General features: G+C 51.0%; 2 protein-coding genes and 1 non-coding gene across 8 annotated transcripts in view; 1 reads left to right on the plus strand and 2 right to left on the minus strand.

The window, feature by feature from the left end:
- GRIP2 (glutamate receptor interacting protein 2) overlaps positions 1-9,839 on the plus strand; it is a 96,153-nt gene extending 86,314 nt beyond the window's left edge. For 4 of the 5 annotated variants that reach the window (XM_023250054.2, XM_023250053.2, XM_006929013.4 and 1 more), the window contains 4 exons: positions 1,037-1,142; positions 5,182-5,325; positions 6,077-6,223; positions 7,258-9,839. In XM_023250054.2, coding sequence (XP_023105822.1) covers positions 1,037-1,142; positions 5,182-5,325; positions 6,077-6,223; positions 7,258-7,416 — 556 coding nt within the window. In that variant the 3' untranslated portion in view covers positions 7,417-9,839. Of the gene's footprint in view, positions 1-734; positions 1,143-5,181; positions 5,326-6,076; positions 6,224-7,257 lie in introns of those variants that run through there. The other variant, XM_023250055.2, reaches the window with a different exon arrangement.
- Positions 9,840-12,666: 2,827 nt separating this feature from the next.
- The window catches only part of SLC6A6 (solute carrier family 6 member 6), an 88,481-nt gene continuing 76,395 nt past the window's right edge, over positions 12,667-24,752 (minus strand). For both annotated transcript variants that reach the window (XM_023250056.2, XM_003982523.6), the window contains 4 exons: positions 23,803-23,905; positions 23,128-23,228; positions 20,476-20,646; positions 12,667-17,165 (listed from right to left, as the gene is read on the minus strand). In XM_023250056.2, coding sequence (XP_023105824.1) covers positions 17,025-17,165; positions 20,476-20,646; positions 23,128-23,228; positions 23,803-23,905 — 516 coding nt within the window. In that variant the 3' untranslated portion in view covers positions 12,667-17,024. The remainder of the gene's footprint in view (positions 17,166-20,475; positions 20,647-23,127; positions 23,229-23,802; positions 23,906-24,752) is intronic.
- On the minus strand, positions 18,119-18,180 carry LOC111559630. Its single transcript, XR_002740755.1, has one exon. It is a non-coding gene; the product is annotated as a U7 small nuclear RNA (small nuclear RNA).

Consider the following 24,752-nt stretch of genomic DNA (forward strand, 5'->3'; position numbering starts at 1 on the left):
GCCTCCGGGAAGCTACCCTGACTTTTTCAGGGAGAAGGCATGTGAGCCTCCTCATGGCACTGGCCGCCTTGTGTCCACCTGATGCGTTCCCTGGCTGCGGTCCCTTCTGCTAAGTGCCTGGCACCCAGGAGGCACTCCTGCACACTTTGTGAAGGAACCGCCAGCTCCTTAAGAACAGGGGCAACACCTTCTTTATCTCCGTAGCCACGAGCCCTGTGGATGGAGCCCTGGCTCAAAATATCTGTAGAAATGATTTGAATGGAGAGAATGTCCTTCAGCCTCAGTCTTCTCATCTTTAAAATGGGAAGGGCAGGAGGCAACTATCATGCATCAGCCTCCCTGAGTCTCCCTAGGAGAGAAAAGCTGGAGAGCCTTTATGAGAAAGTGCTTTGCAAATCATACTTTATAAGTGGCCAGGACTTTGTAGGCGGCAAGTGGCTTTGTGAACTATGAAGTGTGCGTGTGACTTGGTATTATTCTATTGTGCCTCAATTTTAAAGTGATGATGGGCTCCTACACCCTGTGACGGAAGCCGTGGGGTGGCCTGGACCCTTCCCCAGCACAGACACGCCATCTCCATCCATCTGTGTCCTTGCTGGCTCCAGCTCTGTCCCTGTCACTGTGCTATGATGCCATGTGTCTGGGTGGGGCCAGGGGCCGTCCTCTGGGGCTACACCATGGATCTCCTCTCTGTCTATCTGTCTGTCTGTCCGTCCGTCTGTCTCTCTTCCCAGGCGTCCTGTGTCACCGCTCTCCACCCCGTCTCATCTGCCCCTGTTCTAACTGGCCACCGACAGTCCTGGTCGCCCCTAACTGCGTCTTCCCCCCATTCCGTGTCACCAACCACTGCCCCGGGGCCCCAGCACTGCCACCGAGGACGCCCGCCTGCCTGCCTGCCCGCCCGCCCGCCCGCCCACCCTCTGGCCCCTTGAGCCCAACGCCGGGCCCTGGGGCCCCGAAGACTCCTCAGGCCCCAGCCCGCCTGCCCGCCCATCTGTCCACCAGGAGTTGACGCTCTCTGGTTCCTACGTTACAGCCCAGCCCCTGGCCCTGCCCGTGAGGAGGGCTTCTGGCGCATGTTCGGGGAAGCCCTCGAAGACCTGGAGTCGTGTGGTCAGTCAGAGCTGCTGAGGGAACTGGAGGTAGGGCCACCCACCCCGCAGACCTTCCTGGGGGCACCTGTGCATGGACACACTGACGGGCATGCCGTAGGAGACAAGCGTGTTGATGGGATCCTGCCTGCGTGTCATGTGTGTCATGCACTCACCCGGCACCCGCCATGTAAAGGTGTCTTCACACATGTGCGGACACATACACAAGTGTGACTGAGAACACTGTGGTGTGGCGGTTCAAGGCATATGCACATGTGAACCTGTCTGGTATCATGTGTGCATTGGCAGCATGCGTGTGGGCATTTCAGAGCAGGTGTGTCTGAGTGTGCACAGTTGGATATGCACAGGGACAGTTTTGGTGTCTGTGTGTGCATGTGCAGTATGTGGACACGGTTGTGGGCATGCCCTGTGGAAGCACGTGGATGTCAACATCAGTGACAGCACAGGGGATCGGGGTCAGGGGAGCTGAGAAGTGACTACAGCTTTGTGTGAGGTCAACATTGCCCACAACAGAACAGGCTGCGCAGAAGGTCTAGGAAAGATCCAGCTGGGTCATTTCAGAAGCTCCTTCATACTCTGAGAGTGCTAATGTAAACTTCTGCTTTACCTGTGCTTTTGCCCCTAATATTGTTGACTAGGGCCTTTTTCTTTTCTCCATCAGCCTTGCTATTTATTATGCTCCTCAGAGAACTAGTTTTTGGCTTTGTTAGTTCTGTCTTGTGTTTCATTGTTTCCTATCTTATTCATTTCTGTGTTTAACTTCTTTGTGTTTCAGTAATGATACTTTTCCTGGTTTCTTAGGTCCTTAATTTTCAGTTTCCCTTGTTTTCTACTGTGGTGCATCTTAAGCTATGATTTTACCCATAAGTACTGCTTTGGCTGCATCCCACAAGTTTTGATTTGTAGTGCTTTAACCGATCATTCAGTTCCAAATATTTAAAAAATGTCTAGTACAATTTTAGTTAGACCCTTAACATATACAGAAGTGGAGAGGTTTCTTTCTAGTATCAATTCTAGTAAATGTTTCGTGTATGCCTGCAAAACAATGTGAATTCCCTTTTTTGGGTGTAGGGTTCTCTGCACATCAAGATTGTTCATAAACTTGTTCAAATCTGCATCCTGATGAAATGTTATATGCTTTATTTATCTTCGTGTGGTTTTTTGTTGTTGTTAGTAGTATGATAAAATCCCATTGTGAGTAGAGATTTGGCAAATTCTTGACATTCTGTCAATTTTTGTCTATGTCAAAATTTGTCTGTCATTAAGCGCATGATGGCTATAACTTCTTGGTGAATTTTTCTTTTTGTTATTAATCAGTATCTCTATCCCTATCTGCTTTCCGCTTTAAATTCCATTTTTTCCCATAATAATATGGCTCCACCAGCTTTATTTTAGTAATGTTTCCTGTCTTTTTTCCAATTTCTTTATTTTCAAACTTCCTGTGTTACTAAGTTGTACATTTCTCATTTTAAGTGTATCTGTTGTATGCTACATATAGCTGATTGTCCCCCCAAGCCAAGGGTCTTCTTTTAAGGCAAGTTTAGTTCATTTATTCTTTTTGTGATTACTAATATAAAGTTATTTCTAGCAAAGAATTTATACTTTCTATGTATCCTACTTTCTCAATACTTCTGATCTACTATCTTAACTTTTCTTGTATTGATAAATCTCCTACTCCTGCACTCTTTCCATCATGAAAAAGGATATTTTTTATAATTTTTATTCTTTTAGTGATTATCCTTAATTTGTTTTACCTTTTTTTTATTTTAGAGAGAAAGTGAGTGTGAGCAGGGGAGATGGGCAGAGGAAGGGGGGAGAGAGAGAGAGACAGAGAGAGAGAGAGAGAGAGAGAGAGAGAGAGAGACTCTTAAGCAGGTTCCATGCTCAGCATAGATCCTGATGAGGGACTTGATCCCATGACCCTGGGATCATGACAAGATCAAGGATGCTCAACCTACTGAGCCACCTAGGTGCCCCTGTTTTACTTTTTATTTATTTTTAATTTTTTTTAACGTTTATTGATTTTTGAGAGAGAGAGAGAGAGAGACAGAGCGTGAGTGGGGGAGGGGCAGAGAGAGAAGGAGGCACAGAATCCGAAGCAGGCTCTAGGCGCTGAGCTCTCAGCACAGAGCCCGATGCGGGGCTTGAACCCATGAACCATGAGATCATGTCCTGAGCCAAAGTCGGACACTTAACCGACTGAGCCACCAGGCGTCCCCCTGTTTTACTTTTAATATTGAATTTTTACATTTAATTTTTTTATTATTACAGAAGCCATACATGTGGATGGTGCAAAATTAGATAAACAAAGTAAAATAAAAAGTGAAATAAGCCGAGTAAAACATAAGAACAAAACAGTCTCATCACACATAGATTACCACTGTTACTGCTTAAGTGAGTGTGTATGTATTTTTAGGGTAACAAAACCATGGGGTACATGCTCTTTTAGATGCTTTTTCAGTCAGCTACTCTGTTTTTCCGTATATGGAAATAATCTTCTAATATATTTTCATCTCTTCTAATAGCAAGGTCATAGGTTTTCACAGTTGACCGCAAATTTCCCTTTAGGTCTGGTCTGGCTAAACTAGTCCCTAATCCATGCTTGGCACTTGGTTTTTATGCCTTTTCAGTCTCTCTTAATTTTAGTCCAGTGCCTTTTTAACGATGCTGACATAAAATTTTTGTTTATCAAGATAAAATTCACATAACATAAGATTTACATAATGTTATGGGGCCCCTGGGTGGCTCAGCTGGTTAAGCGTCCAACTTCAGCTCAGGTCATAATCTGGTGGTTTGTGAGTTTGCACCTGCGTCGGGCTCTGTGCTCACAGCTCAGAGCCTGGAGCCTGTTTCGGATTCTGTGTCTTCCTTTCTCTGCCCCTCCCCTGCTCACACACTCTCTCTCTCTCTCTCAAAAATAAATAAACATTAAAAATTTTTTAAAAAATTTACAAACCGTTCAAATGTAAATTAAATATTAAAAGTAAAAAGAATGAGTTAAGGATAATCACTAGTAATTCAAGGGCTTTTATAGTGTATTCACAATGTTGTGCATACATGACCAGAACATTTCTAACATCCCAAAAGGGAGTCCCACATCTCTCAACCGCTGTTCTGGATAGTTCTTATAAATGTAGTCATGCGGTATGTGGCCTTTTTTCATTTAGCTTAATGTTGTAGAACGTATCAATACTTCATGCTTTTTATGGCCACATAACATTCCGTCCCATGGATAGACCATGTTGCTGACTTTTTGAAAAGACCAGGCCCGGTGGACTTTGCCTTGAATTTTTTTACCATCTTCACTTTCCTTTTGATTTTTTCTTTTTTCTTTTTTTTTTTTGTAACAAAGTCTAATCAGTGCCTTTGTCCTCCTCCTGAATGAGACAGGCCCTGCAGAATGCTTCCATTTTCCTCCCAACTCCTCTCCCCACTTGTTTATAAAATTGCTCAAAATTAGTTTTGTGGGATTTTAGTCAATACTCATTTACTGTTACTGGTAATTTCTGTGCTCACCATTGTTTCTCGCATTCCATGTTTTCCATCTCAGTTCATCCTTTAAGATCTTTTAGTGAGAATCTTGAGGCGGTATAAACTCTTTTAGGTTTTGTGAGTGATTTTATCTTACTTATTTTTACCAATAGCAGGGTAGCAGAGTGGTTAAAACCTTTGACTTTGAAGGCAGACTCTGAGTTCAGATCTTAATTTCTCTTAGCCTCTGCTTCCTCACCTATAAAATGGACCAAAGGCATGGTAGAATGGTATTTGCTTGTTTCATAGGATTGTAGAGAGCAAAATGAATTCTGTGGGGACAGTCCTTAGACTTGAGCTCGGCACAGAGTAAGTGCCATTCAGTGCCAACAATTAGTATGCTAATTGCTGGTGTGATCGAGGACCTCCCCCACCTCACCCCTGCCCACCCTCAGACTGAGGGCCACAGGAGGCCAGGGACCATGACTATGCTGTTCACTGTTGTGACCTTGAAGACTGGCACATAGCAGGTGTCCATAGATGCTGACTGCAGACGACGAGCCAACAAGCATCTGAATGAAGCTCTGTGTGTCCTCAGGCATCCATCATGACGGGCACGGTGCAGAGCGTGGCCCTTGAGGGCAGGCCTGGCCACCGGCCCTGGCGGAAGAGCCAGGAGGTACGAGCGTCCCCTGAAGAGACACAGGAGCTGCTTGTGCCGACACCCTTAGAGATGCACAAGGTGGGCACCGGGGCTGGGCACGGGAAGCCTGGATGGGTGTCCCGGGGCCGCGAGGACTCACCAGGGGCTCCCGAGGGGCCCCACCCCACTCTGGGCTTCATTCTCCACCACCAAACACGATTTGGTATTAGACTGAGTTTTCCAAAATTCTCATCATTTGGGTGATACACACCCCCACCCCCAATGATACACACCAGGTTGCTATTAATACATTTCTTTAAGTAGACTCACTTTTTTCCCACTTAAGTTAGTGTGTGTGTAAGACCTAAAGGCATTTATATAGAATACATGTATATGTAGTTGTCTGTGTGTATCTATATATATCACTTCCTTAAAGGAGAAGCCAGCCTCCCTTGCCATCTGTAGGTTACTATATAGAAAAACAGAGAAGAAACCTCTCAGCTGGTAGTCCTCAGAAGGCTCAGAGCCTCTTGGTAAATTGGGAGAGGAGCAAGTGTTAGAAGGGTGACAACCCGTTGGTACCCCACGGAGACTTTCTTCTGGGTGGAAGGGAGAGGATTGAAAAAGAACTGAGGAGATACTCTATCCCTAACTTCCCCTTTGTGACTGGTGCTGGGAACTGGAGGATGTGCTGCCATGCGGAACGCAAGGGGGTGCTGTGGGACAAACGCAGTGAAGTGTGGGGAGCGCAGCTAGGCGGCAGGCTAAGTGTGTGTCCCGCACCAAGAGCTGCTGTGGGGGGCGGGGGACAAAGGTCAAAGCTCCAGGGACCTCCTCCTTCCGCTCCCAGGTGACACTGCACAAGGACCCTTTGCGGAATGACTTCGGTTTTAGCGTCTCCGATGGCCTCCTGGAGAAGGGCGTCTATGTCCACACTGTGCGCCCTGATGGGCCAGCCCAACGTGGGGGCCTCCGGCCCTTCGACAGGGTCCTTCAGGTAATGCTGGGCCGGGGGCACCATGGATAGCGTGGCCTTTTCTTGCCTCATGGTGGAGAAAGAGCCCTGTTTCTACCCTGGCTGAAAGGCCTCAGGCAGGTCGCCTCCCCTCTCTGAATCCCAGCTTTCTCATAGAGCAAAGGGAATGACAGGACCAGTCCTCTAGTCAGGTTAGGTTCAGTTGTGTTGCAGTAACAACCCCGAATCTCAGTAGCTTAACGCACATGAACGTATACCTGTCCACAGTGGGCTGGCATAGGCTTAATCCACCCAGGCTGATGGGGGCTCTACCCTCTTGTAAATACCTTAGATGACGTGACTTACGAAAAGCGACTGGAACATCACACATGGGTTTTTTCCTGCCTTCACCCAGAACACCTGCTACTCCCCTTCACAGCCTATTGGCCTTCCGGAACTAGTGATGTGACCTTGCTAACTGCAAGGGAGCCTGGGAAATGTGGGCGAGCAGATCGAAAGCTCTGGGACAGGCCTGGCCCAGCCACCCTGCACCGCCTTTCCCAGGCCCCAGCTACCTTTGTTCCCATGATGTGATTTCTGCTATATCAGTGCTACATTTTTACTAAATATGTTTCCTTTCAGTTCAACTGAAATTTATTTTGAAAGGAAGCTTTTCGTGTCAATTAGGAATGAAAACCCAGCACCCCTTTGCTTGACATAAAAGATCAATCTAAAATAAAAATAAAACAGAAACAAATCAATGTCACAAAATTCTAGGCAGGAAGCTGGGTGTGTGGTCTGCTCTTTTATGTTAAAAAAAAAAGGGAGAGAAGTGGGTGTTCGTGGAGTGGGAAGGAGGTATTGGCACCCCCTTTGGGGTTTCTCTTTGATAAAACCTAACCAGAAAGATTGAAAGAGAACTAAATGAAGGAGGACTTCCTCTCTAGGAGTGTTCTAGATTTACCCTGTACCTGGGCTGGGGCAGGGCCCACGCTTCAGGAAGTCCCATGATTCCCACCTACTTCAGCCCAGGCTCAGCTAATGCCCTTCTGTCCCCTTGGCTGTATACTGTGCAGGTCAACCACGTTCGCACGCGGGACTTCGACTGCTGCCTGGCGGTGCCACTCCTGGCCGAGGCAGGCGATGTCCTAGCACTGGTCATCAGCCGCAACCCGCTGGCGCAGAGCAGCCGAACCCCACGAGCACCAGGCCCCAGCAGCCCCCGGATGCTCTGAAGTCAGCGTGTGGTCTGGACACCCCAGGGGCTGCCCAAGTAGACCCTGACCCCCAGACCTGTAGCTGGGCTGGAGAAGTGGCCGCTCACTTATCCATCTGTCCGTCTGGCAGGCTCTGAGCCGGGGACCGGACTCTGTGTCTATTCTCCGGTTCTGTGGTGCCTGGAGTCCCAGGCAGTGATGTCCCTGTGCCAGCTGGAGTGACGTCTAGGTCTTTCTCCATGTTGGGGCTCCAAGATACCCAGAGGAGCCCCACTCAGTAGGGGCTGAGACAGGCTGCTCAGCTGGGAGAAGAGGGGCTGGGGAGCCCAGCTCCGTGTAGGGAGTGCTTTCTCCCAGCAGAGCTATGGAGCTGCCAGGGAGGAGTGAGCTCCCCATCCCAAGAGGTGAGCAAGTGGGAGCTGGATACCCCCAGTGCAGTCATGGACTGAGGTATGAAGCATCCGGGCAGTGGGTCCACACATGCTCAGGTAGTTAGTTTCCCAACAGGGGGAGAGCATTTAGGGTGTTTCTTGTTTTCTGGACCGCCTCCCACCAAGACAGATGCCACTCAGGGTGGGAGCCTAGCCCCTTCTCTTCTCCAGCATTCTGGTGTTTGGGTCTCACTGGCATCCCCACTGGAGAGACTCTGAGCTGGGATGGCTGAAGCCCAGGAAGCGTCAGCCCGCCGACTCTGAAAGCGAGTGGTTTTCTTACTTCGGCATCTCTGGTCTGAAGCCTCTGTGATTTGAGACCACAGTGCTGGGCCCCTTGGGCAAGCTCAGTGTGGCTTTGGGCTCTCAGCCCCTCCTGCTGCTTTTGTAGGGTGCACAGGCACAGATCCATATGAATACACCCCTCTCAGGCCAGGTCCCACACTGCGGGAGGGAGTAATTTGGAACAGACGACCCAGGGGTTTCCATTCATCTGCCATTCCAGTGGAGATGGGAAAACCATGGAAGTATGCCATGTTAGATGACACAGCTCCTCTTCAATATCTAAATTAGTGAAGGAGGAGAGACAGGGAGATAGAGAGGCAGGCAGGAGAGAGATGGGCCGTCTTCTCTCATGCCCAAAGGCGACAGTGTCCAAGGTGGTCATTCAAGGAAGTTTATTCCCACTTGAAATCTGGAAGCACCAGCATCCCTTAAAATCATTGTCCTCGTTTTCCACAGACCCAGAAACCCTTTTGATTTTGAGAAGGGCACGGGCGGCCTTCACCTGGTGGTCTGGGCTGGGGCCCCAGGGATGGAGGCGGGCAGGGAGGATTCAGTCAGGTCTGGGGATTTGCTTTGCTCTTAATGGGGGTCTCAGGAAAACGGGGCACCCATTCCCATCTGCATCCTCCATGCTTCCCTCCAAGGGAGGCCCCCCAGAAACACTCTTCCACTCAAGGGACAAGATGGGGAGTCGAGAGGCCTGTTCTTTTCACCCTGGGTTGCTGCTTGGTTGCTCCGTGACCCCTCCGGGTCTGGTCTGGCCCTCTCTGGACAATCAAGGGGTGGACAGTCTCTGAGCAGGTACGGGCCTCCCTGTCATGGCCAGAACCAGGCCCACTGGGCACCCCACCCACACTCTTCCTGGGGGCCTGCTTTCCCTCTCCTCCCTCCAGTTTCCCATAGCCTGCCCTTTCCTGTCTTCCCTGGAGAGCCCTTCATGCCACGGCTGGACTGTCCAATGCCTCTGCTATCTTGGATTCCTGTGTGAACATCCGCCCCAGGGTGAAAGGGCACTGCCCACCCATCACAGGGGCACTGAGGAAAAGCCAAGAGCCCTCAGCTTGGGGGTGTGGGGGGTGACACAACAGAGACATGGCCACTGGCAGCCACAGCTGTGTGAACTTAGGCAAGTTGCCCAGCCTCTCTGGGCCTCTGTCAAGTGACAGGGCTAGACAGGACATACTCCCAGGGCCTGTCAGCTTGGGAAAGCTGCATCTGGCTGCAGGTGAAGGAAGATGCGTTCTGACCCGTCCAGTGCTCCCCTGTTTTCTCGGGCTGGAGGCCTCTGCCATTTCCCCCAGACGTATGCAACCGGGCCCGGCAGGTGGCCCCTGGCCGTGGCCGGCCTTCTCATATGCAATATTTCTTCTGGCTTCTCATGGGGATCATAGATCCCAGACTTGACATTTCCCGACACCCGTCCCCGGTGAGCATCCTGCCTGCCTATGCATTTTGGGTACAGCTCCTGTGACATGTCCCTCCCACCCTCAAAAAGCTGTATTTTTCTCTGGCTGAGATTAGAGCATATTCCTTGTAAAGTATTTTTCTACATGGGGTTTTCTTAGAGCTCTCGGGAAGCACATGCCAAGGGGCTGCATTGCAAAGGCCATTGGGGTCTCTTTGGGGCCCACGCGTAAATCTGTTCTGCCAGGGATTGCAATGACGTGGGAGCTGGGGGTGGGGTGCCATTGGGATGATTTTTTAAATAAAGTTATTTAAATGCAACTGGACTGGGGTATCTGCCTTTTTCTTTCTTTTTTTTTTTTTTTTTTGATCATAGGCTGGCAGTAGCTTCTGTTTGGATCTTAGGACATCTTACCTGTTTCATTCATTCATTCATTCATTCATTCATCCATTCAAAAAGTCTGCTTGGACTATGCATTGTTTTCACCCCTGGAAAAACAACATGAACAAGATGGAGGAGGTCCTGTCTGCATGGGGCTTATAATTCTAGTGGAAAACAGACAATGAACAAGGGACTACATTGTAAAGAATTATTTCAGAATGAAAAAACAAAACAAAACAAAACAAAACAAAACAGTCATGGGGACACAGTGGAGGGTGAGAGCTTTAGCTCCGGGGTCAGGGAAGGACTTCTCTGAAGAGGTATTTGTGGGGAGACCTTAAAGACGGGAGCCAACCCTGTGGAGACCGGGAAGCACAGTGTCACAGGCAGGGGGCGCAAGTGCGAAGGCTCTGAGGTGGGAATGAGCTTGGTGGGTCGAGGAAGAGAAAGGAGGCCCAAAAGCAGAGTGGGGAGACCAGGTTGGAGGGTGCAGGGCCCAATGGTGAGGGCTTGGGTCTGGACTGGATTTTATCCTATCTGCAGGAGGAAGCCGCCGAGGGAGGTAAGTGGTGGGTCTGCTGCATGGAGTCACTTTATCCTGGGTGGGATCTCACTGATGTCCTGAGTCTTCACTGGGCATCCAGGGCAGGATGGGCCCAGAGGGCACAGCCAGGCCTCACTGGGGTCCACAGCTCTGTGGGGGCAGATGAAGAGCTTCTTCCCATCAGCTATGCATGAGGGAGTGAGCCCCCCATCTCTGGAGGTGTGTTAAGCCAAAGGCCAGATTGGGCACAGGGTACCTCTGCTCTCCCTAGTGCCAGGCGATAGACTCTGGGTCCTTCTGAAACAGGGAGGAGGGTGTGGACAGGGCCAGACCTACAGAGGTACCCCTGTGCTACAGACTGGCTTCGTGCAGGCGCTTCTGTGTGCTTTTCAAGAATTCTCTGGATTCTCCTACAGCCTTCAGAGGTGGTTCTGTTAGCCCAGTGTCGTAGCTGAGGAAATGTACAGAGAGGTTAAGTAACTTGCCCTAAGTCACACAAATAGTAAGGGATGGAATACAAGGATATGAATACAAGTTATGGCCAAAACACACAGGGAGGAGGGAGGTGGACAGAGGCCATCAGAAAGGCCAACAACAAGGGACGCCTGGGTGGCTCAGTTGGTGAGGCGTCTGACTTCGGCTCAGGTCAAAATCTCACAGTTTGTGGGTCTGAGCCCACGCCGGGCTCTGTGCTGACAGCTCAGAGCCTGGAATCTGCTTCAGATTCTGTGTCTCCCCCTCTCACTGCCCCTCCCCCACTCACGTTCTGTCTGTCTCTGTCTCAAAAATAAAAAATATATATATCAAAAAAGAAAGGCCAACAACCAGAAAAAGCTGGGGGAGTGGCATTTTATTCTAACATCATCTATAAATAATGAGTTTATATTACTGAGGGGCACCTGGGTGGCTCAGTTTAGCTGAGTGGCTCTTGGTTTTGGCTCTGGTCATGATCTCAAGCTCCATGGGATTGAGCCCCGCACTGGGGTGTTCGCTCTCTCTCTCTCTGCCCTCCCCCGCTCATACATACTTGCTCTCTCAAAATACATTTAAAAAAATGAGTTACTGAGAGATGTTTGGTCTGGCGAATTGGAGAAAAGGACCCAGGAGTCTTCCCTAAATTTGCCCACACACTGATCTGTCCAAAATATTGACCTGCACTATGATCACAGCAAAGCTGAACCCCTTTCCTGGCCTCAGTTTCCCCACCTATAACAGTGAGTTGAGCACACAATTCCCAACGCAGAGGACCAAATACTTCCTGTACCAAATACTTTCTGAGGTCCTGAGGGTTCTGCCTTCTGAGGCCCCAGAGTCTGTGGCGTGATTTTTATTTGCATCCCTCCAGGGCTTACGCTCCTCCCTGCAGCCTCCCCCACTCAGGCCTGGCGGTCAGAAAGCCCGTTTGGGTGCCAGTAACTACTGGTGCATGACCTCCTATCAGCCCGAAGCCTTAGAAAGGGGTAGCAGTTTATTCCAGGTGGGGAAACCGAGGCTCAGGAGACTGATGTGAGGTGTCCCAGCCATGTGGGGCGGGGTGCATGCCAGGTGGGCTTCAGTCCCCAGCATCAGGGGAACCAGCCCGGAGCAGACCCAGGACAATTCTTTCAAAGACTTGCTATGTGCCCCCGAGTTAAGTGTACCCCTCTGTGAGCCTCGGTGTCTCCATAGACAATTACCACACCCCCCCACCTTTTTTTTTTTTTTGGTAGAGAGAACACAAGCAGGAGAGGAGCAGAGAGAGAGGGAGACACAGAATCTGACACTGAGCTGTCAGCACGGAGCCCGACACGGGGCTCGAACTCCCAAACCTCGAGATCATGACCTGAGCCGAAGTCAGACGCTTAACCGACTGAGCCACCCTCAGGCTCCTACAAGACCCACCTTTGATGAGCATCTTAGGGCAGAACTGAAAGCCCTTTGTAAACTGTTAAGGTGCTTGCCAAACATGAGGAAAAACAGCCTCATCAAAACAGAACCAAGAGCACCTGGGAAGCTCAGTCAGTTAAGTGTCTGACTCTTGACTTCAGCTCAGGTCATGATCCTCTCGGGTCCTGGGATTGAGCCCCCCGTCGGGCTCTGCACTGAGTGTGGAACCTGCTTGGGATTCTCTCTCTCTCTCTCTCTCTCTCTCTCTCTCTCTCTGCTCCTGCCCCCCTCCCAACTTGCTTGCACATGTGCACACTCTCAAAAAAATATTAAAAAAGAAAAACACAGAACACGTGTTGGATTTTAAAAAGGAAATGTTTATTTTCATGTTATAAGGTGATTACAAACTCCTCTAAAAAAAAAGCAAAGATGAATTTAAAATATCGATATACATATTTATCTAAAAAGCAAAAGAGGAAAAGAAAAGCCCTGCAAAATACAGGGATTCATATCATAAAACATTTATACACAAAAGCTTGTATACTGCAAGACTGAATTACACACCAAGGATCTTATTCAAATACAAATTCCTCCTCAGAAGAGTCTCTCGTTGGTTGATTTTTTTTTTTTACAAAAGTTTAAAATATCTTAAAAATATTTTGAAGTTTTAAAAAAAAGTCCTGATGAGCCAGACATATTTCTGGAAGGAGGCAAGACCCACGTTCTCAGCTTTCTCTTGTGCTAAATACAGAGTCACAGTTGCTAGGGATTCGAAAATTAAGTGGGTAAAAAATAAGGGTGGGGGGGGGGAGAAAGAAATGGAGCCAACATCTCAATTGGAAGCCAAATATATAACAAGATTCCTCAGGGAACTGTCAGAACACGTCTGTAGTGACACCCACCAAGAGAACAATGAAACATAGCTTCCGATTAAAACAAGAGCAGTCTGAGGGCCAGGCATTAACAGGGCGTTGGGGGCGAGGGAAATGCTGTTCTCTGGCTTCCAGGTTGCCCACACCCCTCTCTGCGTTTTGATATCTGGGATGTTGTTTGGTTTGTGCCTGTTGGATTTTTGCACCGGGCTATTTATAGCATTCACGTGGACAGCCCAGCCTGGGGCTGCCTGACATTGGGGCTCGGGGCTGGATGGGACCTCTAGCCACCTCAGGGTTTCTCTTGGGTCCCTTCCTGGCCCGTGTCTGAGGCTGGAGGGGAAGAGAGGCAGTGTCTGCCTTTAGCCCTGGCTGCCCAGAGCATTTCCCCGACCAGAGGGGCAGTGCTGGGGAGATGCCGGCTGGGCCCCGGACCACTGTGCAGTGGCACCAGATGACACAAGATCACCCTGTGCTAGGCTGAGGGTGGCTCACTCCCCTTGGACTTTGCCACCTTCTCTAGGGGTGCGCTGGGATCTGGGGTAAGAATGAGGGAGCAGAGGTACAGAGAGGGGGCCATGTCACCCAGAAATCATCCAAGGCCACTCACTTCTCTGCCTGGGAATGTCCCTCGTGGCCTCAGGCTAAATCCTGCCTAAGGGATTCTGCCTCTTGCACACCAACCGGCTTCACTGGGCCTCAGTTTCCTCATGTGCCATAGGGAGGTCAGCTCCTAGCTCACAGAGGGCTGTTGGGTGCAGGGCCAGGGTGAACGGGTGCCACCTCTCCTACCAGAGGGAGGGCAGTTGTCGGTCCCACGGAGCCACAGCTTGAGGTCCAGTTGGCCCAAGGATGGTGAGAGGACGGGGGGTGCTGCTCTCCTCGTCCCTGAACGCTGGGGGGACAGAGCGCTTCCTTTTTTCATAAAGGCTCGTCTTTGGTCTTCAGGGAGAACACTGGGGAGCTACACGCGCCACTCGTCACACACCCTTTGGAGAACCTGCAGCTAGACGGACTCCAGACAGCCTGGCTCCAGTCCCTGCTTGCCGTGCCCAGCTTCTTCCTCACAGCAGGTCTCATTTCCCCATTTTATAAGGGCGATGACCGGGGAGGCACTGACCACGCAAGACTGCCCACTGCGGGGACCGACACGGCCCATGCCAGGCCCGGCGAAGCATCTCCCCGGGTGAGATTTATCCTGAGGCCTTTACCCATTTCTGCATCCTAAAACAAGTTCTTTAACCACTTCCCTCGCTTCCCTTCCAGAGCCGGCCTGCCGGGCTATCTGCGGGCACTGGAAATTCTAAGCCATCCCAAGGCAGAGAGTGGGCGGGCTGCCTGTTCTCCAGAGACAGGAGGACCAGAGTCATGAGCTCCAATGACAGGTTTCCTTTATGAGGAGACATAGAAAAGTCACGCACCATCACACCTTGTACTCACAGAGCCAAGTTCTGCGGAAACACAAGGGCGAGGGGAGTAGACAAGAGGGTTCAATTGGAGACAGGTGCACCGGGCGATTGTCGAGGAGCGGGCTTGGGGAAAGTGGCTGACCTTCCTTCCAGGCGGGGCCTGGGGACTTGGTCTGCATGTGTCTTTGGTCTAGAATTTGGTCTGCGAATTTCATAAGAGGAGAGGCCTTTCCCAGGCCATTTCCAGAATGTTGCAATTTGCCTACCAACCCAAAATACTGTAGCCTTTCACCAGAGGGGAGACATTGTAGCCTGAAATGGCCACAAAATGCCCAGGCAGCCACAGCACGCCAGGCCCCCCTCGACCCCACGTGTCACCTGTCCCCAATCGTTGACAGTGGTTAGTTTACTAAGTTCCATGAGACAAAGGAAAACTGGTCACATTGCTACTCGGTAAAATTAGGAAAAAAAAACTGACAAAATCAAATCAGACACAGCGGCAACCATAAATACATAGAGAAACAGGAACACAGAATTGTTAACAGTTTGGAATAGGACTGGGTATTGTTTGGCAGAGTATACGCTTTGGAAACAGTGAAATGTGGATGCTTGCCAAAGAGAAGAGGTTCAGAACTGCCTCTGCTCCTCGGACTCCAGAGGCTCCTCCCCTCCCGAATCTGGGGAGAGGGTTCCAGGATTCAGAGAGCCCCTGCTCCGAAAACCCGAGGTGGACCACTCTCCACGCCCCACGAGGCCGTCACTGTAATTTGTGCGTGACAACGTGTCATATTTAGACTCTGAACTTGGAAGTGACAGTTTAAATGGCACAGTTTAGGTCCAAATGGGGGCTGGGGCGGAGACGTGTCCGTCTTGGGATTTTAAAGGTGGAGTACCTTCCCTCCTGGTTCAGAGAAGACAGGCTCTTGGGTAAGCCAGTTCTGGGGTGCCAGCCCCCTGAACAATCCCACCCTTCTAGAAAATGCCCTCTCACCTCCTCTCCTCGGTCCCCACATAGTGTGTATCTAACACCAGCTACCGCAGGAGTTGTGAAGAGTTTCACCATCTCCCGAGTCACCACCAAGGGCTGCTCTTCTGCCTGAACGGGGAGGAGGGTTTGGGAGCATTTCGCCCAAGTCAAAGATCCAGGGAGGCTCCAAAAGCACTCTTGGCACTCCCAGCTAGGAGCTGGGGCAGCCCTGAGCCGGGAGCGTGTCGGGAGTTTCCCAGCCCCTGGGAGACGAGGACAGAGCTGAGCGTGGATTGCTGAGGAAAGAAAAGCACCCCTCCCTGACACCATTTCTCTCTGAACGCCTGGGCCCACACCCTTTGGTCCACTGGCTCACCCCTCGTCCCTCACCAAATACATCATGTTTCTCTCCTACAGGCAGCTGCGAGAGAGGTCAGCGGGGGCCGGCCAGAACCTGACAGAACCCCATTAAAACGCAACAGACCCATCCGTTGTGAGGGTCGGAGCCCTGAGACCGCTGGCGGCTCCCGCAACGCCGGCCTCGAACTCTAGCTGGGAAGCCATGGGACTGCAGCCTCCCGAGGCCTCCTGAATGTCGGGGTTCCATCCTCACCAGCACCCTCTTGGAGCTCTTACTGCCCCCGCTCCGATGAATGGTTCTGACAATCGATCTGACAGTCCTTCTGACTATCCACCCTCCATCTCAAAATAACAGGCGGGATTTTGCTCTTGGTGCAACGGTTTCTAGAGAATCAGACTTTGGCTGTAAGGCCTCACCTGTCAGCTCTAAGTCAGTCCCTTGACTGGAGGCGTTGATTCACTATTTTGGCATCTCTCTTCTTGGCTAAGACAAGTGTAATGAAACCTCTCCCTGTGGCCCTCCTTTCTCTAGTCCCTCTGGGTCAGGCCGGCTGGTGGGGCCTCCCCTCTGCTGTATGCTTCTATCTGAACCAGGCTGGGAAGGTACTACACCTTTAAAATGGGTCTCCCGTCCAGGAAAATTCCACCCTGTGTTTTTGGGGGCAGAACTTTCTGCCAGCTATACAAGCACCGAAGAATTGCTTTTGAAAACGAGATCTGTTGCTGGCAAGATCGATTCAAGTGGTAAAAGTGTATGACAATCTCTAAATGTATATATAGTTATATGTAAAAAAAAAAATACAAAGAAAAATTTACCAAGTTCCCATAAAATACATCTAATTCAATATGAAAACTCTGCCTCGCCCCGGACATCCGCCGGTGGGTTTTCTTTTTTGTATAAAATATCCCCAAATCAAAACAAAAAACACATACACACGATACCACACACACACACGCACGCACGCACGCACACAGAGTAACATTTTCTGTGACAATTAAAAAAAACAATCCTAGTGCAAATAGAAAGCTCTGTAAACCTGGTCCTATGAGAATCTAATGTTAGTAAACAGCAGGGAAGCAGCCCGTCCGCCCGAGCGCCCGAGAGCTCACATCATGGTCTCTACTATGATGTGGGTCGGTTTCATGAGAGCGCCGTTCACGGCCAGGCGGGAGCTGTAGGGCGTAGCTCCCTCACGCTCCACGGCCCAGCGGTTGGGTTCCCTCGGGGTCAGCAGGTACTTGAGTCTCTGGAGAAGGAAGAGGATGGGAGCAGAGAGGAAAGTCAGGCGTCCTAGTTCCCCTCTTCACCACAGCCGTCTATCCCCTCCGAGCCCGGCCAGCACGCTATTTGGCCTTTGGCAAACTAACCCCCTCTCTGGACCTCCCATTTCATCCACTAGCAAATGAAGGAGTTGAACTAAGGTGCTTCTTCTAAGGTCCCTCTGGGCCCTGAATGAGGGCAGAATTCCTGTCAATAGTTTCCTTGGCCAACCCCTGCTTGCACACCTCAGGGACAGGGGGACTCATACCGCCTGGCTCCGACTTCTTTCTCCTACGAAGCTGAAATCTGTCTCCTTGTAATCCCCATCCCCAGATTTCTCTGACTTGCAAAGCAGCTGAGTTTCTGCAATTTGTATGCCCGAGGTAGGAAGATGGTTATGAGCCTCCCCTGGCTTCCTACCTTCCCCAAGGAGAAACCCCCAACTCCTCAGCCACCTGTAAAGTACATTTCCTGCCTTCTTGCATGGCCCTCCCGTTCTCTTGCAGGTATCTAGTTCTCCCTGCTGGGGGCTCAGAGACACTGCTCGTGTCTGAGGTCCTCAGAGAGGGACCGGAGATTGGACTTCATGAGACTTGTCCCATCACTTTGGGACAGGACGAGTTTCATCCTTCTGTCTGGTTGCCTGATTATAGAAGCAGTGAGGGAAAGAGCCTTCCCGGGACACCCAGAAGACCCACAGCGGATTTGGGACTGGAACTCAGGGCTCCTGACCCCCAGCTTTCCCCTGCCAAGTGTCTACTCAAAGACTTAAATAGGAAGCAGCTGTGAATAAAAAATCCTCTCTTTAGACATTTACATTCAACTTAGGTATATTACACTTTTTAAGCTGCTTATTAAAAGCTACCATATCTCATTTCTTTTTTTAAAAAAATGTTTTTAAACATTTATTTATTTATTTATTTATTTATTTTTTTTTTCTGGGGTCTTCCGGTAAAAACCGGAAAACCCGCTAGACAAATTCTAAAAGAGCTGTAACACTAAACATTTATTTATTTTTGAGAGAAACAGAGACAGAGTGCCAGCTGGGGAGGGGCAGAGAGAGGTAGACACAGAATTGGAAGCAGGCTCCAGGCTCCGAGCTGTCAGCACAGAGCCCAATGCAGGGATTGAACTCACAAACCGCGAGATCATGACCTGAGCTGAAGTCAGACGCTTAACGGACTGAGCCACTCAGGTGCCCCAAGAGCTACCATATTTCACTCGAAAAATCTAAATTTAATTTCCGTCTGCTCTTAAAACCTTGCAAGATCTGGCAACTAGTAACAACAGGCCAGAGCTGAGCACATGGCTGCCTGCTGCAACTTTCGATCGCCTTCTCCAGGTCCCTCCTGGCCCCGAGTGAGTCCTTCCCTTGCCCAGGTTCCCCGCCTGGTTCTGGGGGAACCAGCCTGGTCGGCTCCCTGCCATCAAGCTGCCTCTCTATACAGCTGTGAGCCCAGAAGGTGGGACGAGAGGCAGGCAATGCCAGACAGCCACCCAGGACTCCACGTATATGGGAGGTGCGGACAGAAGGGGAGTCACCCCGGGACGGAGCTCTCAGTTTACAAATGTGGCTCAGGGAGAAGCTCATGGCTGGGAGCGCAGACGGGAGGTCGAGGGGCACGTGACAAACAGATGGATGGTGGCTCAAATGCCTTCAGAGGACGGCGCTTTGGCTATCCACCTGGCTTGGAGGCAACCGTGAGGTGCAAGTTTGGGAAGAGGCCTCACCCACACCCTCCTCCTCCCCACCTCCACACCCTCCTTCCCTCCCCGCCCCCCCCCACCCCGCCAAAACCCATTCTCATCAAACCTCTGAACTTGGGATGGAACAATATTTTAAAATTAGGCTTTGAAGGGACACAAGTTAGTGTAAGGTGTCCCCCAGAGTTGAAATATGTGGTTGCTGTGGGCAGAGACCAATTGGAACAAACATCCAAGACTGTCTGCTCTGCCCCAACTAACCCGTTAGTTTCTGGGCAGTAGGGACATTCTGGATATTCCCAGGGAGGGGCTGGGTTTGCAAGAGGTAACGGGGCGGGGGGAGGGGGGAAAGGGACATGTGGAGGGCTCAGGACCATAGCGATCACAGATCTGTCCCCAGACCCCGTATTTCAGGATTTTCACAAATGATAGGTCCTATCAGCATTCTGGCTGAGCGCTGGGGTCCTTCCCTGTGTCCTCTGAGAAATTACAATGGGTCCGATGCTGCAGGAACACCTCAAGGGCCCAAGGGCTATCCCAGCTCCGACAGACCCCGGCTTCGTGGCTTCATGTTTTCCTCCCAGGCACACCCTGGCCTGCTTCCTCTGTCTAGGGAAGGCTGGTGCCTTCTGCCCAGCCACCCCTCTCCCCCCACCAACACCACCTCCAGGCCATTCCTCTGCCCACAAGGAAACCGGCCCAGCCCAAGGGGGAGCCAGGGCCCCAGGACATCCTGGCTCCAGATTTTTAAGAGAATAACAATAAAAAGAGTCCAGAACAAAACAGTGTAGTCTTGGAGCTGGCCCAAGCCCAAAGGTTAAGGGAGATTCTAAGAAAAGGATTTCTTGGAAAGAGCCCCAGTTTTTGCCACAGCCTGGAATCTGCAGTATTGTTAAGAGAAATTTCTGAGGGGTTGGTGGTAAGGAGGGGACCTCGGGGTGGGAGACCGGCAGGCACAGAAGCTTGGAGGACTGAGGGCCTGTCTCAGGCGGCAGATGGGGCCACAGATCTGGGGAAGGGGACACCAGCATGGGCCGGGCTTATCCAGAACATGGCTCCAGGGCAAGAGAAGGCCTCTGGGTAGAGCTCAGGCTTCCTTCCCAGCTTCTTGTCTCCTGTCTTACTGCTTCAGCACCACGGTCCCCACTGCTCCCAGGAAAAAGCCCTACCTCTTAGCCTGACATGCAAAGCTACTGTCACCTCTCAAGCTTCATCACTCACCTACCCCCCTCAGAACATGTCATTGCTGCCCAAACGCTATCACATGTCCTTCCCTGTGAACATACCAAGCATCACAGCCTTCCACTTCTCATTCTCTGCTTGGCAAATTCCTCACCCTGCCACAGTTCTGCTCTGAATGTCACCAGAGCCTTCGTCCATGTGAACTGTTTTTGTTCCTGTTTCCCCACATGCCTGCTGACAACCTCAACCCCTCCACAGGGCAGGCAACGGGTTTAGGACCCAGAGAGGGCAAGCGATGTGCCCAAGGTCACACAGCAAATGGAACAGCCGACAGCCAGTGGCTGGCTTTCACCCTCTCCCTTCTCGCCCTCCCGCACCCCCCATATCCAGCCTCGGCCCCACGTGCTCACCACAAGGAACGGCCCTTCCGTCTGGCAGAGGCGGATGACCATGACCAAGGGGACGCACATCATGGAGGACAGGGCCAGGCTCCAGCCTAGCCCGATGGCCCAGGTGGGGTACACGTAGACTTTGTTGTAGGTCAGGGGTACGTACTTGACGAGAGAGAAGATAAAACATCCCTGTGGAGAGAGATGGGGCAGTCAGGGGGGCCCTGGCATCAGGAGCAGGGGGCTCTAGGAGCAGGGCAGGGCCCACTCAAGGGGCCTTACGCCCTTCCTCACTCGGCTGCCTGAGGACCTCCCCTGGGGCAAACCTGACCACGTCGCTTCCCTGCTCAACACCCTTCCGTGGTCCCCCAGTGCCTTCAGGATCCAGTCCAAATCCCTCAGTCCGGCCAGCAACGTTAGCCAAGAGCTGTGCCCCTTCACCCCTCACCAGCCTGCCACCCCTCTCCATGTCCGCACTCCAGCTGTCCTGAGATCCTTCCAGCTCCTTAGCTGCCTGCCCTGGGGCCTTAGAACAGGCTGTTCTCTTGACTCGAGCCCTTACCCTCCATCCTCATTTAGCTCAAATGGTCCTGTCTTCGTCTTACGTGTAGGCCCTGCCCGGACTCTGTCAGGTGACCATACCTTTCCTTCCCAGAAAGCATACGGTTATAATTACTTCTTCACACATGCTCCCCCGACCTAACTGAATCGGCGAGGGCAAGCAGGACGTCTCTCTTGCTCCCCTGTTTCTCTAACACCTGGTGCAGCTCCAGATGTACACAGCAGGTGCATAATAAATGTTAGCTGCATGGGTGAAAGCCTTTCCTCCCTTCCCCCACTCACCCATCTCTATCCCTGACCCCCAGGACAGGGTGCAGACCTGGGTCTTGCCCTGTGGGGGTGTGTCCAGCCCCAAGCCCAAGCCAGTGGCCAGTGGCCATCAGTATCCATGAACGGTGGGGTGCGGTGAGCTCTGAGCCCCAAAGCCTGTGCAAAGTCCACATTTCCCGGAGAAGAGCACATAAGGCTGGCTGGGAGGGCCCAGGGAGGGCTTGTTTCTGGTCAAAATTATAGCATCTCATATATGACCCAGGATTGCCTTGGATGGATCCACAACGTAAAAAGGACTTAAATCTTCATTATCTAATAACTGGGGTTTGACGGGAAGACAAATCCACACAAATCAGAATTGGTGGCAGGGGAAGGGAGAGCTTTAGGCTACAGATACTCTCCCGGGGGCAACTACCGTTTGCCTGGCCCTGTTGTTGCTTCCATCCCTAAGGGTGGGGTGTAGCTTAGATGGGGATGGGGCCCAGGAGAGCGCTGCTCTGGGCTCTCCCAGCACGAGGAAGCTTGGTACCTGCCCCTTCACATTCCTCTTTCCACCAGGGTGACCTCATCCCACCACCTGGGGATACAGCCTACCTCTGATCTACCCCTCCCTCATCTCAGGGAGGGACGGAGTGGTGACAGGAGGTGCTCACAAACCACTGTCGAGTGAGGACAAGAACACGGGCTCTGAACCCAACTAAATTCATCTCCCACGATAAACTTGCCAGTTGTTGCGGCTGCTGATTGCTACAGCTTATTGCATTTTGTGGGGAAAACATGCACCTCAGATGAGAAGGCCACAGCCATACTAAATGACAGCAAACCTAAGGTTGTCGGCTGTCACTCACCTCTCACTGCAGAGCCTCCTTGCCATTACAAACGGGGGAAACCAGGGCCCCAAGAGAAGGGAGGTGCACACTGCGAGTTCACGGCCGTGTTGATTTATTCTGGCCCTGAGAGCAGGCTCACTGAGGGGAGGGCCCGTTCATCCCTCAGCACCTGGTTCCTAAACGCAAGGAACATTTCTGCCATTTGTGCGCCTCATGGCACGAGCCAAGAATGGCCTAGCAGATGTCTTCCCCTGCAATTAGCTCCAAAGCTCACGAGTGGTTTCAAATAATGACAGGGAAGAAGAGGACTTCCCTTCTGCCAGAACCTCTGGGGAAAAGATTGAAATGGAGTGTCTGGGCATGCTCTAACCTGCATTCCAAGATGGCGGGCAAGGGAAACCTGGCACGGGGGTGGGGGGGCGGGGGGAGAGGAATGTGGCACATCACTGCCCTTGAGTCCTGGGTGGGTACGAAGCTTCCTTGTTCTTGGGAGAGTCCAGAGCATCTCTTTGCTGGGATTTCCCCTTTCTGGACACAACTCCCACCCTGCCATGGAAACACCTCACTTCCAGTGTCCATGACCTCTCTCCATTTGACACCCTAAAGGCCCCTCAATTTGATCAGTGACCCAAACTGAGCTCACGAGCTCCAGAAGGGCTTGGAGAAAGGTTATGTGCTTTGTTGTGGACCCCCTGAATTTCTCGACATGCATGCCCCGACACACCTTCCTCTTCCGCAACGCCTTGCCTTTGCACGGCCCAGGCTGGTTCCTCTGCCAGGAATGCTCTTTCTATTTTCTCTTCCTGACAAGCTCTCACTTATTCTTCAAAACTCATCTCAAGGAACTTTTGGGAGCAGCCTGCTGCCTCACCTCTCCCAGGCAGAGGTGTCACTGGGCTTGTTACAGGCCAGTACTTGGCAGGTGCTGAGCAAAAAATGGTTCAGCAGGTGATAAGGTCAAGCCCCATGGACAAAAGGCTAGCACCCACAAGCCAGGCAGGGCAGAACTCACAACACAGAGAACTGGAGTGACCACGGCCCAGCTGTACTTCATCCAGGGCCCAGGCCGGTAGCCAATCATGTCCTCAATACCGTCATAAAGGTTATCGCTGCCTAGGAGAGACGGAGGGAGACAGAGAGTGACACTGTGTCCAACGTCAGCATCTGCCCTGGGAATTGCACAGCAGGGGCTCAAGGGCCACGAGGGGGACTCGGGGGTCTGCTCAAGGTCCCTGCTGCTCAACACCACATAGATCCAAGAGTGGCAGATGTTCATCTGAAATTATGTGAAACTCAAATGTAACTGGGCATCGTATATTTTTTAGGCAAACTTAGGCAGCCCCCAAATCCTGGTGTGGCCAATCCAAGGTCTCAAGAGGATTAAAATAGACCATGTCTAGGTCCCAGAGCAGTAAATCATAGATAGACCCCCCTACACAGACAAATTCTGTGTTTCTCAAAACATACAGTCACACCCTGCACCTTTAGCATGGGGAGAATATGTCATGTGGCCACAACGATATTATTTCTGTACAAAAGGGGAAGCCTTGAGGGGAAAATGCCAAGTAGGGAAAGCCTTTGTGTTCAACTCAGAGTGAATTCCCCTTCGAATTCTGTTTTGGAAGCTTCTAAATACAGACACCCAAAGAAGAGACTTGAGAGAGTATATGCCAAAGTCCGTACTCACCATATATCCAGGCAATAACAAAACATTCAAAGAATGCAACCCACAAAAGGCATACACCGCTAGCTGCATAGTAGTCAAAGAGTTGAAACACATACATGCCACCCTATGAAGAAAAAAACCAGAGAAGGTTGACTTGTTATTTGGTATCCAATTCCCTTCATATATAAAGAGCTTTGACAGATCAGTAAGAAATAGAAAACCCAAGAGGAAAATGGGCACAGACTATGATGACTAGATACATGTGTAGAAAGATGCTCAACTTCATGTTTGACAGATTAGTTAACAAACACAGACACACAGGGGCGCCCAGATGGCTCAGTCGGTGGAGCGTGCGACTCCTGATCTTGGGGTTTTGAGATCGAGCTCCGCGCTGGGTGCAGAGATTACTTAAGAAAATAAAATCTTAAAACTACACACAAATACACACAGGAAAATGAAAGCAAAAGATGTTTTCCTCAGTAAAAATGATGGGTTTCCGGACGCAGGTGCTGAAAACTAACCGGGGCCAACAGAGGATGCTTCAGTGAAAGCCAACTGCTCAGTGTGGAGCTATGATCTGCCTTTGGTGCATGCGTGTGTGTGCGTGTGTGTGTGCGTGTGTGTGTGTTTCTTAAAGACATTTCTAGAGAAACAGTCATTTGCATTTCCAGTAGGAAAAAGTGGCGATGTGAAACCTGAACGGAGTTTGGGAGCAAATGCAGTGATTTGCTGGAGAGTGAGGGGTGGTAGGTGGGGAGGGGGGCATAAGACAGCAGGCCCCAGGCCTATGCCAGGCTTCCATGTTTATCTTAGCGCAATAATCTTTCTTTTCTGCTGCCTCTTCTTAGACAGCTGGCCCACCTCTGCCTTAGACACTGTGCTGTTCCTGCATCTTTTTTCCCTTCTGGATGGAGCCTCCTCAGGGCCCCCGCCCACCCTCTGAACAGTGCACACTCCCTGCCGACCACACA

The sequence above is a fragment of the Felis catus genome, chromosome A2, assembly GCF_018350175.1.
Source record: "Felis catus isolate Fca126 chromosome A2, F.catus_Fca126_mat1.0, whole genome shotgun sequence".
NCBI lineage: Eukaryota > Metazoa > Chordata > Mammalia > Carnivora > Felidae > Felis > Felis catus.